This window comes from Sapajus apella, unplaced genomic scaffold (genome assembly GCF_009761245.1).
Source record: "Sapajus apella isolate SASKATOON/1434 unplaced genomic scaffold, GSC_monkey_1.0 scaffold29, whole genome shotgun sequence".
Lineage (NCBI taxonomy): Eukaryota > Metazoa > Chordata > Mammalia > Primates > Cebidae > Sapajus > Sapajus apella.
In genome coordinates, this window is record NW_022436969.1 from 5,419,048 (window position 1) to 5,436,138 (window position 17,091).

The following is a 17,091-nucleotide window of genomic DNA, read 5'->3' on the forward strand; positions in this document are numbered from 1 at the left end:
ACACACACACACACACACACACACACACACACACACACACACACACACAGAGAGAAAGCTGAAAATGAACTGTATAAAAGAAAGGGCTTCTTTGTCTCACTGAAATAAGCTAATGTACACATGAAGGAGATTCCAATGAGATTAATATTGTAAGCCCTAAAGCAACCTCTAAGAAAAACACTCAAAACATGTTGAAAAAATTACAAAGGAAAAGTGTTAAAAGTGTTAGCTAGAAAATATTTGCTTAATACAAAACAAAGCAGGAAAAGTAAAGGAAACATAGGAAACAAAAGTAAAGTCCAGACTGAAGTCCAACTATAGTAACATTAAAGGTGAATGTATGAAATATTCCAACCAAAAGGCAGAAAATGTTGGGCTGAATAAAAAACAAAATTCAACTATATGCTGCCTACAAAAGACATACATTAGACTCAAAGATACAAAAGAATCGAAAATAAAAGATATCATACAAACGGCAACCACAAAAAAGCTGTAGTGGCCATACTAATATCAAAATAGACTTTAAACAAAAGAAATAAAGAAGGGCATTTTATAATGATAAAGGGGATAACAGATCAACACTGTAACATTTTTAAGCATATATATATCACACACAGAGCCTAAAATATACGAAGTGAAAAGTAATAAAAGGAAAACGAATTCAACAATTGCTTGGACACTGCAATACCCCACTTTCAATGAATAGAACGAAACAGAAAAACAAGGAAATCAAACACTTGAAAAAAACTATAAACCAACTAAACCTAACACACATCTGTGGAGTATTTCACCTAACAACAATAGCATTCTTAAGTGTATGAGAAACATTCTCCAAGACAGACCATATACTAGGACACAAAACAAACCTCAATAAACTTTTAAAAAATTTAAATCATATTAGGCTGGTGCAAAAGTAATCACGGTTTTTGCCATTTAAAGTAATGGCAAAAAAACACAATTATTTTTACACTAACCTAACATAATATATGGTCTCCACCTACAATGGGATGAAATTAGAAAACAGTGACAGGAAAAAAGTGGGGTAACTCACAAATATGTGCATGTTAAACACACTTCTAAGTAACCAGTGGGTCAATGAAGAAATCACAAAGGACACTAGAAAATACTTTAAGATGAATGAAAATGAAGACACAACATACCAAAATCTATGTGATGCAACTAAAGCAGTATTTCAAGAAAAATGTACAGCTATAAATGCCTGTTTTAAAAAGGAAGGAATATCTCAAATCACTAACCTTTCACCTTAAGATACTGGAATAAGAAGAGCAAAATAAAAACTAAATAAAGCAAGCAGAAGAAAAGAAATAATAAAGATTAGAGCAGGGGTAAATAGAGAATAGAAAAACAACTGAGAAAACTACACAAAACCAAAAGCTGGTTCTTTAAAAAGCATAAACAAAACTGACAAACTTTTACCTAGAATGACTGCAAACAAATAAAAGACTCAAACTATTAAAATCAGGAGGCCCGAGCATTGTGGCTCGCGCCTGTAGTACCAGCGCTTTGGGAGGCCAAGGCTGGCAGATCATTTGAGGTCAGGAGCTTGAGACTAGCCTGACCAGCATGGCCCCGTCTCTACTAAAAATACAAAAACATCAACCAGGCATGGTGGCGCTCAGAAGGCGGAGGCAGAAGAATCACTTGAACTAGGGAGGCAGATGTTGCCGTGAGCTAAGATTGCGCCACTGCACTCCAGCCTGTGGGCAACAGAGTGAAACTCCGTCTCAAAAAAATTAATTAATTAACAAAATAAAATCAGGAGTAAGAGGGAGGCAAAAGGATTATAGAAATAAGGATTATAAGGGAAGACTATAAACAACTGTAAACTAATAAATTAGATAATTTAGATGAAACAAATTTCTAGAAACACATAAACTACTGAAGCTGACTCAAGAAAAAACAGACAACCTGAATAGGCCTCTAACAAATGAAGATATTGAATCAAGGGTATCTAAGAAAAGCCCACATCCAGATGACTTCACTGGTCAATTCTACCAAATATTGAAAAGAAAATTTAATGTTATTCCTTCAAAAAGTGTTCCGAAAAACAAAAAAGGGTGGGAGCATGTCTCAACTTATTTCATAAGGTTTAGTATTAACGATACCAAAAACAGACAAGGACATCACAAGAAAACCACAGGCCCATATCCCTATGGATATAGACAAAAATTCTCAACCAAGTACTAGCAAACTGAATCCAGCAGTATTTTATACGCATTATATACCACGAACAAGTGACAGTTATCTCAAGAATGCAAGGTTGTTAGTGATTTGAGATATTTCTTCCTTTTTAAAATAAGCATGTATAGCTGTACATTTTTCTCTAAATATTGCTTTAGTTGCATCACATAGATTTTGGTATGTTGTGTCTTCATTTTCATTCACCTCCAACATTAACTGGTGTAAAACACCCTATCAATAGAATGAAAGACAAAAAGCACATGATCATCTCAATGGATGCAAAACAAGCATTTGATAAAATTCAACATGCCCTTGTTTCAGATAAAAAGACTCAAAAAAAGAGAAACAGAAATTTCCTCAACCTGATAAACGGATTTAAAAAGACCCACAGATAACATCATACTTATGGTGAAAGTCTGAATTTCTCCCTAAGATCAGGAATAAGACAAGGATATCTAAGATGAGGAATAAGACAAGGGTGCCTACAATCACTACGTCTATCCAAGATTATACTCAGAGTTCCAGCAAGGGTAATTGGGCAAGAAAATGAAATAAAAGGCATCCAAATCAGAAGGGAAGGAGTAAAACTATTTATAGATGGCATGAGCTCATAAGGTTCCAGGATCTCAGTGGATGCCTAAAACCACAGACAGTACTGAACCCTAAATATTATGTTTTTCCTATACATACATACCTATGATAAAGTTTAAATTATAAATTAGGCACAGAAAGATATTAGCAACAATAAATAATAATAAAGTAATGATAAAAAATATGTCACCAGCATCACCACTCTTTGTGCTTTGGGGACCTTCTTAATTAAAACAGAGTCACCGGAACACAAGCACCATAATACTGGGTACTATAACAGTCAAGAGGGCTACTAAATGACTGACAGGCAGGTAAGTGTATAGAGCATTGATACACTGGACAAAGGGATGATTCCCATTTCAGGCAGGATGTAGTTAGATGGAGACAGGTTTCATCACGATACTCAGAATGGCACACAATTTAAAACAAACTGTTTATTTCTGGAATTTTCCCCTTAATAGTTTTGAAGGCAGTTGACCATGGGTGAATGAAACCTTTAGATAAGGAAACAGAAACTACTATCTATGGAAAATCTTAATGAACCCTCTAAAAAACTGGCCAGGTGCGGTGGGTCACACCTGTAATCCTAGAACTTTGGGAGGCCGAGGTGGGCGGATCACTTGAGGTTGGAAGTTCAAGACCAGCCTGACCAACATGGAGAAATCTCGTCTCTACTAAAAATAGAAAATTAGCTGGGCATGATGGCACATGCCTGTAATCCCAGCTACTGGGGAGGCTGAGACAGGAGAATCACTTGAACCCAGGAGGCAGAGGTTGCAGTGAGCCGAGATCACGCCATTGCACTCTAGCCTGGGCAACAAGAGCAAAACTCAGTCTCAAAACAAAACAAAACAAAAAAACTACTGGAATTAATCAATTTAGCAATGTAGCAGGATACAAGATCAATATTCAATAATGAGCTGTATTTTTTTTTTTTTTTGAGACGGAGTTTCACTCTTGTTACCCAGGCTGGAGTGCAATGGCGCAATCTCGGCTCACCGCAACCTCCGCGTCCTGGGTTCAGGCAATTCTCCTGCCTCAGCCTTCTGAGTAGCTGGGATTACAGGCATGCGCCTGTATTTTTATACACTTGCAATGAATAACCATAAATGAAATTAAGAAAATAATTCTATTCACAATAGCATCAAAGAGAATACTACACTTTAAGAATAAATTTAATAAAGTATAAAACTAACACTATGAAAACTACAAAATGTCTTCATACTTTACTTTCAACACGTAAAAAGCACGTTGAAACACATACGTTGAAAGTAATTTTAAAAGATCTAAATAAATGGAAAGATATCCATGTTCGTGGACAGGTAAACCTGAGACCTACCTCACTGGATTGTTAAAGGAACCAAATGAGGCAATATATAAGAGGATTTTTGAATTTTTGAGCACGTAGCTATTAATGCCAAGAGGTCCACAATTCAAACTTTTCTTCAACTAAGTACTCGAAATATCCCTAGGAGACGATATTAGAATAGCTTTAGAAAGACAATGTTGAGAATAAAATAACCAGCTCATCTTCAAACCAAAGTGTTTTGAAGATGCAAAACACTCCTTTTGCAACCATAATCAATTATTTATCTCAAAGGCCCAATTCCAATGAGAAGCAGTAATATGGTAGAGAGCACTTAAAAACAAAGGGAAACTGAATGTTAGTCTCTTCTCTGAAGACCAGTAACAAAGTCTCTTAATCCAATCCTGATAAATATTTGAGACTCACTTTTCCCAATCATAAAAGAATGGCCTATTTATTCTATAGGCATGTTGACAGGATGTTATCATATATTAGGTTACACAGCACCTTTCCTCTATAAATAAATATTAAGATATTAAGGTGTAACATGGTCCAGTGTCTACTCTCTAGCTGGTACATGATTTACATACCCTACCCTTCAGCCTGGTGAACTGCTACATCCCAACAGGCCAATTTCTTGGTGTCAAGCTGCTCTGAATGGAGGTTCTCCGATTTATCCACACTCATATCATTTGTAAATACTGTCCCTAAAAGAATAGCAGATTCTTACAAATCTAAGATCCTTATAGACTCTAGAATTTATCTGTTACAATTTAATACATATACAAAATGCCTCACTAGTCAGCTTTTAGCCTCTTTTCAAATAGTCCAGGTTTAGGAAAATGGAGATTTGTTTGTGTTACTCTTTCACAAGCAGACCAGGAATTTAAGTCCTTCCTTAATATGGGACCAAACGTGCCTCCCATTAATATCCTGAGATGCAAGGGTACCTTCTGCACAACCACACAAAACAAGCCCACTTTCATTTCCCTAAAACTGTAAACACTTAAGATGTGGCTAACATATGCTAAGCTGTTTCCTTCCTCAGGCACTAATGGCCAAATTTCTTCCATTTTTCATGTCACAGTTTTCCTTACTAAGAGCTTAGAGTCACTTAAATTTCCCTCATTTCCTGAATTGAGTAAATAAAAGAAAAAATTAAAGCAATCAAGAATTGCCCTATCCTCCATTTACACAGCTGATTTGCCAAAATTTGGCCTGTTTTTACCTCTATTAAATTTTATTTTTTAACAATAGGTTGTTAGATTTCAGGTGATTTTTACTTTCTTCTTTTCACTTTCCATATTTGTTGGATTTTTTTATATGCCTTGTATTATTTTACAAAAATAAGTTAGAGAAAAACTATACCCACAGAGTATCTACCCTATTTACTATTGGATTTATGGCACTTAGCATAGAATCCAAGATATAGATAGCACTGATCACATTGGTAATCCCAGTACTTAGAGAGGCTGAGGTGGGTGGATCGCTTCGGCTCATGAGTTCCAAACCAGCCTGGGCAAAATGTCGAAATCCCATCTCTACAAAAATTTTTATAATTAGGCAAGCCTGGTAGCGCCTGCCTGTGGTCCCAGCTACTTGGGAGGCTGAGGCGGGAGGATCACTTGAGCTTAAGAGTTCAAGGCTGGTGCTGCTGGGAGTTGCTTGGAGGTTGGCGGCACAGGGCTGAAGGCTAGCAGATGGAGCGATCATGTCGTACAAACAAATTTACTATTCGAACAAATACAATGATGAGGAGTTTGAGTATTGGCATGTAATGCTGCCCAAGGACATAGCCAAGCTGGTCCCTAAAACCCATTTGATGTCTGAATCTGAATGGAGAAATCTTGGCGTTCAACAGAGTCAGGGTTGGGTCCATTATATGATCCATGAACCAGAACCTCACATCTTACTGTTCCGGCACCCACTACCCAAGAAGCCAAAGAAATAAAGCTGGCAAGCCGCTTTTCAGCCAAAAGTTTTACACAGCTGTCCTTACTTCCTAACATCTTTCTGATGACATTATTGTGTTGCCTTCTTGTTTCTCACTTTGACATTTAAAAGATGTTCAATACACTGTTTGAATGTGCTGGTAACTGCTTTGCTTCTTGAGTAGAGCCACCACCACATAGCCCAGCCTGATGAGTGCTCTGTGGACCTACAGCCTCAGCTGAGTGTGACCCCAGAAGCCACAGTGTGCTGTGCATCCAGAACACACTTGGCAGATGGAAGAAGCATCTGAGATTAAGACCATGGCTGTTACAGAGATCGTGTAAACTTGTTTTTGTTTTTTTCTGCCGGGTGTTGTATGTATGGTGACTTGTGGATTTATGTTTCAGCGTACTGGAAACTTTCCATTTTATTCAAGAAATCTGTTCATGTTTTAAACCTTGATTAAAGAAGAAGTTTTTATAATCTAAAAAAAAAAAAAGAGCTCAAGGCTGCAGTGAGCCATGTTCGATTCACTACACTCCAGCCTGAGGGACAGAGTGAGACCCTATCTCAAAAAAAAAACTGACCAGGTACAGTGGCTCATGCCTATAATCCCGACACTTTGGGAGGCCAAGGCAGGCAGATCACATAAGGCCAGGGGTTTGAGACCAGCCTGGCCAACATGGTGAAACCCTGTCTTTACTGAAAAAATACAAAAATTAGCCAGGTATGGTGGCATGTACCTGTAATCCCAGTACTAGAGAGGCTGGGGCATAATTGCTTGAACCACAGAGGCAGAAGTTGTAGTGAACCAAGGTCACGCCATTACACTCCGGCCTGGGCGACAGAATGAGACTGTCTCAAAAAAAAAAAAAAAAGAAAAAGAAAATTAAAGTGTTGAATTCATAATACAGAACATTGTCACTATATAATGGCAAGTGAAAACAGGATATAAAAGTGATATCACAGAATCCCAATTATGTAAAACTAGAGAAGGTATGCATACTTTTTCCAAATAAACAAAAAGCTTTTGGGAGTGAAATGCTCTATCTCTATATCTTAATTTCATTGGCCCTACACCTTTATCAAACATTTCAACATTCACTTCACTGCAAAGGAGATCTTTTTTTTGAGAGAGAGAGTCTTGCTTGGTCGCCCAGGCTGGAGTGCAGTGGTGCAATCTTGGCTCACCACAACCTCCGCCTCCTGGGTTCAAGCAATTCTCATGCCTCAGCCTCCCAAGTGGCTCAGACTTCAGGCGCGCACCACAACACCTGGCTGATCTTTTTTTTTTTTTTTTTTTTTTAATATTTTTAGTAGAGACAGGGTTTTGTCATGTTGGCCAGGCTGGTCTCAAACTCCTAGCCTCAAGACACCTGTCTTGGCCTCCCAAAGTGCTGAGATTAGAGGCGTGAGCCACGATGCCCAGCCAGGTTTCTCTTTTTTTAATAACAAAAATTTTACCTCAGTGTAGATGACATTAAAAAAGGAGATTAGGCCAGGCGCAGTGGCTCACACCTGTAACCCCAGCACTTTGGAAGGCCGAGGCAGGCAGATCACGAGGTCAAGAGATCAAGACCATCCTGGCCAACATGATGAAACCCTGTCTTTACTGAAAAAATACAAAAATTAGCTGGGCATGGTGGCACGCACCTGTAATCCCAGCTACTCAGGAGGCTGAGGCAGGAGAATTGCTTGAACCCGGCAGGCTGAGGTTACAGTGAGCCGAGATCGCACCACTGCACTCCAGCCTGGCGCCTGGCGACAAAGCAAAACTCTGTCTCAAAAAAAAAAAAAAAAAAAAAGGAGATTAGGGGCTAGGCGCAGTGGCCCGCACATGTAATCCCAGCACTTTGGGAGGAGGACAAGGCAGGAAGATCGCTTGAGCCCAGGAGAGTTCAAGGCTAGCCTGGGAACATAGTGAGATCCAAAATTTATCCCTCGACCCCACCAAAAAAAAAATTAGCTGGGCATAGTGATGCACACCTGTAGCCCCGGCTACTCGGTAGGATGAGGTGGGAAAATTGCTTATGCTAGGGAGGTCAGGCTGAAGTGAGCCCTGATTGCACTAATGCACTCCAGCCTGGGTGACAGAGCAAGACCCTGTCTCAATTTTTTTGTTTTGAGACAAGTCTTATTCTGTTGCCCAGGCTGGAGTGCAGTGGCACGATCTTGGCTCACTGCATATGTTTGGGCTCAAGTGATTCTCGGGCCTCAGCCTCCCAAATACCTGTGATTACAGGTATGTGCCACCACGCCCTGCTAGTTTTTATACTTTTGCTGTGTTGTTGAGGCTGGTCTCAAACTCCTGACCACAAGTGATCTGCCTGCCTCGCCCTCCCAAAGTGCTGGGATTGCAGGGCTGGGTGGGTGAGCACCACACCCAGCCCTGCCACAATAAAAAAAAAAAAAAAAAAAAAAAAAAAAGATTTTTAAAATACACTGAAAACTTTGGGAGGAGGTTAATATTTTTGTGCAATTTTTCTGTTTTCCAAATTTTCTACAATAAGCATCATTTTTCAAATTCAAAAAATGGGGATAGATATGCACTGAGATAATTTAAAGACTCATACTTTTAGACTGCTGAAAATTTGGTAGGTGCTAATACATATTAGCTAAACAGCAACCAGAGTACCTATCACCAAATGCTGCATAAGAACCTTAAATACTCATGACATTTCTGCTGTATAACATTGTATTCCACATAAATGGTGTTTCCCAGAGTTCTGTGATATGCAGACCCTGTATACTTATTTAACCCTTATGATATTTTTAAGAAAGTATTAGCCATATTTTAGAGACAATATGACTGACATTAAGAATGAGATTAATGTCTTGCCCAAGATTACAAAGCTATCAAGTGGTACAGCTGGGATTCAAACTCCAGGATCAATGTCTGTCCTATGTTTTCACTCCATTACAGTCCATAAAAAGCTAGCCCTCCACATTATCTACAAACTTGACTGGTATATCATCTAGGCCTTATTCTATGGTCTTGGTCTGCAGCTTCCAGGCAACTATGTATCATATACCTAGCTGACTTCAAGCTAACAAGAGCTTTCTTAGCTGTAGTCATTCAGTAAGTAACAAACCCATACACTAGTATTATCAACCAGCCTACATTCCTCTATATTCAAATCCTACCTGCCCCCACAATTACGAGACTCATATACTATCATTAATTAATGTCTGAAAAATGACTTCTTGGATTCCATGGGTAGTTTTCTAAAATTATGTATTAATACTGTTGACTATGTATTTAAACAGTATTTGGGGAGTAAAATTTAGCAATGCCTACTGAAATATTACCATTTGAACTAACAATTCCACTTCTAGCAGTTTATCCTATAAAAATCCATGTTTCCAAAACCACACAAAAATATACACGCAAAGATATTTATCACAGGATCATTTGTAACAGCAGAAAATAGTGCAAACAGTTATCAATGCCTGCGAATAAGCAAGTGGTCAAAAAACAGTTATGTTAATAAAATGGACGATTAAGCAGTTGAAAAAATGAGGCAGTTATAGGTGCTAACACGTAAAAGACACAATAGGCCAGACACAGTGGCTCACGCCTGTAGTCACAGCACTTTGGGAGGCCGAGGTCGGCAGATCACTTGAGGCCAGGAGTTCAAAGACCAGCCTGGCCAACACAGCAAAACCCTGTCTCTACTAAAAAGACAAAAAAAAATTAGCCTGGTGTGGTGGCACACACCTGTAATCCCAGCTACTCGCGAGGCTGAGACGTGAGAATTGCTTGAACCCAGGAGGCAGAGGTTGCTGTGAGCTGAGATTGTGCCACTCTACTCTAATCTGGACAACTGACTGAGACTCTGTCTCCAAAAAAACCAAAACAAGCAAAAAAAACATACCACAATAAGATTGTTAATAATAATACTTTGAATTGGAAATTACATTTTAGTGATTTTTTTCACATGAATATATACTGCTTTTGTAAGTAGAATAAGCAAAGAAATCAAAACTCAACACACTGATATGTGTGATGGCCCTCAGAATTTCTTAGGGGCTGCAGCCCTACTGCCCCCTACTCTCTCCATATATACATACATTCAAATACTTAAGTGCCTTCTCTGTGCCAAGCAACTTACTAGGCACTGAGAATAATAGTGACATAGAGTCCCTGCCTCTGTAGACCTTGTAATCAAAAAGAAAACAAAGTATGAGAGTACTATGAGGGTGAAAGCACAGCACCCAAATGGAAGCACTTAACTGGAGAACCTAAGCTCGCCTTGAGGAAGGGTAGCAGGAGCCGAGCACCAGCACCTTCTCCTGAGGGCTGACTGCTGACAGAATAACACCATTGCCACTATCACTTTACCCTGACTTTACGGTCTGAAAATCAAACAGTGGATGGTATATGGTGAACACTGAAGAGAATACCCCTCATTTCACAAAACCCAGCAGCACTGTGACAACTGTAGAGGTGATGATCATGTACACTGTATCCCTTTGATAAAGCCAGAGTGGAAACAAAGAATTTATCCAAGGACTAGATCAAGAAGTTAAAAAAGGAGATGCAAATTCTATGCCCTGTCTCAGCATGAAGACAGGCTGATGAAAAGGCACCTCACTGCTTCATAAGTAACTTTCACACTTACAGTATGACTGTCATGCAGAATTTATCCCAGTTTATGACCTAAAAGTAGTAATCAAGTCCTCGCTTAGTATTCTCAAACAAGTGATAGGCAAGATGAAGAATATCAAAAAGAAAAAGAACTACGGTTCAGCCTAAAATCCCACATGTTCACAAAAGAGAAGACTGAAGAAATTACCGAAAACCTTTCATTAATATTTCCTTAAATGCCCTCTTGCACATACTTTTTATTGCCAGCTCCTGCTCCCTAGAAAGACCTGTGGAGATATATATATATATATATATATATATAAAAACTAGTTCTGTTCACAGATGAAACGCTGAAGTAAAGAGACTCAAATACTTAAAAGTATTCATTATCTTAGAAAATTAAGAACTGATAATTTTAAGAACTTAATATAATTTAAGCACCCATGTGTAATCAAGTGCTAATTCCTGGTATGCAAATGAAATAGTACAAAATCCAGGCTGGTGCGATGGCTCACGCCTGTAATCCCAGCACTTTGGGAGGCTGAGGTGGGCAGATCACTTGAGGTCACGTGTTTGAGACCAGCCTGGCCAACATGATGAAACCCTGTCTCTACTAAAAATGCAAAAATTAGCTGGGCGTGGTGGCCTGTGCAAGTAATCCCAGCTACTCAGGAGGCTGAGGCTGGAGAATTGCTTGAACCCAGGAAGCGGAGGTTGCAGTGAGCTGAGATTGTGCCATTGCACTCCAGCCTAGGGAAGAGAGTGACACTCTGCCTCAGGAAGGAAAAATAAAAAAAAAAAGAAAAGAAATAGTACAAGATTCATAACCTTTTTTAAAAAGTTACTTTAATCAGTGTTTCCATTTCATTCTTCAACTATTATTATCTTATTCTGCCCAAAAAGAGCACAGACATAGTTAGTATCCCCTTCTGCCACACATCAGCAGAAATTCCCAAAAGCAAATCCCCACCTCCTCTATCATGACCAACTCCTAAGGAAAAATTATCTTTTCTCTCTCTTTTGTAGGGGTTTCTCAGAGATAAACAGCATGCAATGTTTTAATACAGCGCTATGAACATACTTAGGCTATGGTCTTAGTTTGCTACTGTTTAACTCTGCCAAGTTTCAGTTTTGTTTCCTTGGTATATCTGAATCACCTTTCAGTACTGACACTCAATGAGGCATGCCGTACACATACAAGTTAAAAAAAAAAACAAACATAGCTTTATGGAAAGAATAGAGTTAAACAGACCTGAACTAAAACTCCCCCTGACACCTATGAGTTGCCTGGCATTGGACAAATTATTTACTTAGAGACCTCTTTCCTTATTTGCTATCTGCTTATTATTACCAACAAATAAAAGAATGTAAGTAATTGTTAAAAGTGCTTAGCATGGTAAGGCCCCAATCCCCCAGTAAGTGATTCATTCTTACTTACCAGCAAGTTTTCACTCTTGACAGTTCTTTCTTTGGGGGTGTGGGGGAGGGTTGGGGAGGGACAGAGTCTTGCTCTGTCACCCAGGCTGGAGTGCAGTGGCACGATCTCTTGGCTTACTGCAACCTCCACCTCCCAGTTCAAGCAATTCTCATGCCTCAGCCTGTCGGACAGTTCTTTCTTAATACTTTTTTTTTTTTGACTACAAACAAATTTCAGTGACTAAACAGGATTTATAGTTTAACAAATTAAGGGGAGTTCATTCTAACACATTCAGAACTACTTTATAAACATATATTCAGAATAACAATTTAGAACTAGCAAATAATGTATTTGGTGCTACACACTGCCATAACACAGTCTTAACAATTTTACATACCTTGTTTGTGTTTGTGTGTGTGTGTTTTGAGATAGGGTTTCACTCTGTCACCCAGGCTGGAGTACAGTGGCACAATCTTGGCTCACTGCAACCTCTGCCTCCTAGGTTCAGGCGATTCTCCTGCCTCAGCCTCTCAAGTAGCTGGAACTACAGGCGCACACCACCACACCTGGCTAATTTTGTTTTTATTTGTAGTAGAGACAGGGTTTCACCATGTTGGCCAGGCTGGTGTTGAACTCCTGACCTCAGGTGATCCGCCTGCCTCAGCCTCCCAAAGTGCTGGGATTACAGGCGTGAGCCACTGAGCCCAGCTCCTTGTATGCCATATAAAACTGAGACAGAACTTCATAAAAAGTGAAAAACATAATCTGTCCACATCATATACGACTACAACATTAGATACAAAAAGGGCCCCTTCATTTTGTTAGGAGACACAGATTCTTCGAATCAATGCTTCCCCTTTTTTACCATCTTTGCAGGTCAGAGTTCCAATCACTGCTAAGCAAAATTAATAAAAGGCAAATTCCAAGAGACTTTCTTTCAGTAAAGAAAGGCTGAACACCCCAAAATCGTTCAGCATATTTACAATACGTAAATTATCACAAAGCAAAAACCTTTATGTAAATCATGAAATACAGCCCAACAGAGCAAAAAGCCCTAGGATACAAAGTAGTGAAAGACTCATTAGCATTCGTTCACACATTGCTTCAATTGCAACTACAACAACTGCACAGCTATGATCTGTTTGTCAACTATGGCACGTGCTCCCAGTCAGGGATTCTGCTAATTGAAAGTTACAATCGTAAGACATTTAAAGATTGTGCAGAGCAGCATTATTCGTACTCGATACTAGAAAGCAGTAAACCTATTCTGATTTGCTTGAATTTAAAAATCTCTTCCAGTTTTAATACACAAGTACTTCACTAGTAGGCCAGGCACTGGCCTGTAATCCCAGCACTTTGGGAGGCCAAGGAGGGAGGATCGACTGAGCCCAGGAGTTCGAGGTTCCAGTGAGCCGTGATCGCGTCACTGCAATCCAGCCTGCGCGACACAGCGAAATCACCATACTTCATTCGTTCATTCATTCATTCATAATTAATTAACAAATAAGTAAAACGCTATTCTACATCATAATCTAAGCTTATGGAAATCCATGGTATAAACCGGTCCTTCATCTACATGGAAATTAACTTTAGCTATATTATCTCCCCAACCTAGGAGTCAGTACCTGAAAGGCCCCACTGAACACACTGATGTAGCTTTTTACTGTGTCACTTAGGTGAAAAGATTCTTTCCTTAAACATGAAAAGAAAAACTATGCAGTAATGGCACAAAAAGAATATGTTAACTGTAAAGCCAAATCACTGCCCAATAAGCTGTTTCCTGTACGCTCACTGCAAAGTCAAAATTATGAAAGGTTCCCGTGGCTCAGAGTTTTTTAGGAGCAATCGAGGCTGCGACGTTTCCCGTCACCCGTCACCGCCGGCTGGACCGACAGACGAGGCTGGAAAGGGTGATCAACATACCTGGAGGAAGCTGCAAATTAGCAGGAAACTGGATTGTGGTGTTGGGGGCTTTCACGGCGACTATCTGAGGAGCAGGCAGCCTAGGGCCGCTGCTGAGTTTAGGAGGGGCGCTGAGGGGAGCCACTTTGGTCACCAGGGTCCCCACGGGCGACCGCAGGGGCTGGGACGCCGTGGGCTCCACGCAGACGCTGACAGGAGCCTGAGTCACGGCGCCCAGGGCCACCGGAGTGCTCTCCACCCGCACCGGCAGCGCCCCAGCCGGGGCCATGGTCACGGTCCCCGAGGCGCTCACAGCAGCCGGGGGAGCGGCGCGGGCGGGATCTGTGAGGCCGGCGGGCATCCCCCAGGGGCTCAGCGGCAGCTGTGGCGCTGCGGTTCCGGGAGCAGAGGTGACGGGAGGCTTGGCGCGCGGTAGCCGACTCCAGTAACGTTCGGGCTCCACAGCATCGCTGGGGAGAGACGCGGGGGCCGCGGCAGCGAAGTCAGTGACGGGCGCCGGCTGCACGACAGGACACGCGCGTCCAGGACCTTCCACCCGCCCGCGCTAGCCTGGAGTGCCCCTGGAGCGACACCCGCCCGGCCTCTCGCAGCTTCCTCAGCGGCGCTCACACGTGCGCCGCCTCAGCCCGGCGCCTCAGGCTGGGGTCCCGCTGCGGGGGAGCCTGGACTTGCGGCTCCCAAAAGGTCGTCGCTCGCACCTCGAGCCTAACTGCGGAGCGGCTCCCCCGCCAGAAATTTCAAAACTACGAACCCAGAGCGCCCACAGCCCCCTACGCGCGCTTAGTACGGCCCCGTCGCGCTGCCACGCCAGCCATGTTTATATAGCCACGCGGAGGCCTCGCGCACGCGCCCAGGCCGCCGCCGCCGCCCTGGGTTTCCCCGGGATCCGGCCGCGTGATTGGCCAAGGAGCGGAGCCGCGCCCGTGACGTCACTGGGGACGGCCCCGGAGCGCGTTAGAACCTTCCCCAGAATCGCCAGCAAGGAGGGGCGATGCCAGAAACCTATCACGTGGGAGGTTGGGGCAAGCTGCACTTGGAAAACTGCGGTATTTGTGTTCCTCTCCTGGTGACCCCCGTTGTGTGTTCCTCGAAAAGCCAGGACTAGACTGTCTCCAGGATTCTATTTTTAAAGGAGAAAATGAGGAGGACCGATTTCGGAGAAGAGTGACTCAAAAATAATTCAATCACGCATTTTCAGTGTTTTTCTCTGCTGTCTATACACTGAAGCATTGCTAAAATTAGCATTAGAATTGACATTGTAAAAATAAAAATGGTGTATAGTTTTATAGTCTGTGAGATGTGCCTATTTTCATATTTAAATGGAAATCTTAAATGGAAAATTTTTTCTTCTTTGGTGCTGCTGTAGATGTCTCTATCATCTCTAAACATTAAAATTGTTTGTATGCCTCTTCAAAACTTAATGTCTTCTGATTCCTATATAATTAGATTCTAGCACTTAATTCTAGGTATTAAGTGCGATCGTAGATATTATATGGATAAATAAAAGGCGTTGAGTGAATAAACATGAAAAAACTTTCCTCTTTGTAATGCTAAGAAGATGCCTTAATTTCGAGCTAATGTCATGAAACTGTATGTTTGTAGGAACCAATATCGCACTGAAAAGAAATTTTCCAAGTAGGCAGATGCTATGATATGAATGTTGTGTTTGTTTTGTTTTGGAGACAGGGTCTAACTCTGTCACCCAGGCTGGAGTGCAGTGGCACCATTGGCTTATTGCAGCCTCCACCTCCTGGGCTCAAGTGATCCTCCTACCTGCCTACCTCAGACTCCCGAGTAGTTGGGACTGCAGGGAAGCGCCACTGTGCCCAGCAAAAACGGGGTCTCCTTATTTTGTCCCGGCTGGTCTCCAATTCCTGAGCTCCTGTCTGGGCCTCCCAAAGTGCTGGGATTATACCCCCAACCGAGTATCAAAATCCTAAAACAGAAGTTGATGGTATTAGAAGGTGAGGCCTTTGAAAGGTGATTAGAGGGCAGGCGCTGTGGCTCACGCCTGTAATGCCAGCACTTTGGGAAGCCAAGGCAAGCCAGACCACAAGGTTCGAGACCAACCTGGCCAATCATAGTGAAAACCTGTCTCTCCTAAAAATACAAAAAATTAGCCAGGCGTGGAGTCAGGGCGCCAGTAATCCTGGCTACTCCGGAGGCTGAGACAGCCTTGAACTCGGGAGGTGGAGTTTGCAGTGAGCTGCGATCATGCCAGCCCACGTGTGAGACTCTGTCTCAAAAAAAAAAAAAAAAAAGGTGAAAAGGGAATTAGATAATAAGGGCAGAGCGCTCATGAATGGGATTAGTAAAAGAGATTCCATTCAGGATAAATTATGTTAAAGTGTTGAATATATTAGCTTGATTTATTTCATGACACATGAAAACATCACATGATACCTCATACATACAATTATTGTTTGTCAGTTAAATACATTAAATAAATAAAAAGAAACCTCAGAAAGAGCTCTCACCCCTTCCACCATGTGAGATTATAGTAAAAAAAACTTTGTCTAGGAAGTAGACTCACATCACACACCACATCTGCTTTGATCTTGAACTTCCCAACATCCAGAATTATGAGACATAAATTTATTTTTTTTATAAACTACCCAGTTTATGATATTTCATTATAGAAGCCCAAGTGGAGCCAGGTGCAGTGGCTCATGCCTGTAATCCCAGCACTTTGGGAGGCCAAGGCGGGCAGATCATAAGATCAGGAGTTCGAGACCAGCCTGACCAACATGGTGAAAACCTGTCTCTACTGAACATACAAAAAAAATTAGCCATGCTACTCAGGACGCTGAGGCAGAAGAATCACTTGAATTGGGAGGCAGAGGTTGCAGTGAGCTGAGATGGCACCACTGCCCTCCAGCCTGGGCGACAGAGAAAGGCTCTCATGAAAATATGAAAAAATGCTCATCGTCACTGGCCATTAGAGAAATGCAAATCAAAACTACATTGAGATACCACCTCACACCAGTTAGAATGGCAATTATTAAAAAATCTGGAAACAACAGATGCTGGAGAGGATGTGGAGAAATAGGAACACATTTACACTGTTGGTGGGAGTGTAAATTAGTTCAACCATTGTGGAAGACAGTGTGGCGATTCCTCAAGGACCTAGAA

The 17,091-nt window shown here is 41.5% G+C and overlaps 1 protein-coding gene and 1 pseudogene across 4 annotated transcripts in view; one reads left to right on the plus strand and one right to left on the minus strand.

The window, feature by feature from the left end:
* TAF4B (TATA-box binding protein associated factor 4b) overlaps positions 1–15,286 on the minus strand; it is a 159,935-nt gene extending 144,649 nt beyond the window's left edge. For 3 of the 4 annotated variants that reach the window (XM_032293146.1, XM_032293145.1, XM_032293143.1), the window contains exon 1: positions 13,960–15,286. In XM_032293146.1, coding sequence (XP_032149037.1) covers positions 13,960–14,299 — 340 coding nt within the window. In that variant the 5' untranslated portion in view covers positions 14,300–15,286. The remainder of the gene's footprint in view (positions 1–13,959) is intronic. The other variant, XM_032293144.1, reaches the window with a different exon arrangement.
* LOC116561391 lies at positions 5,720–6,184 on the plus strand (annotated as a pseudogene).
* Positions 15,287–17,091: the final 1,805 nt, after the last annotated feature.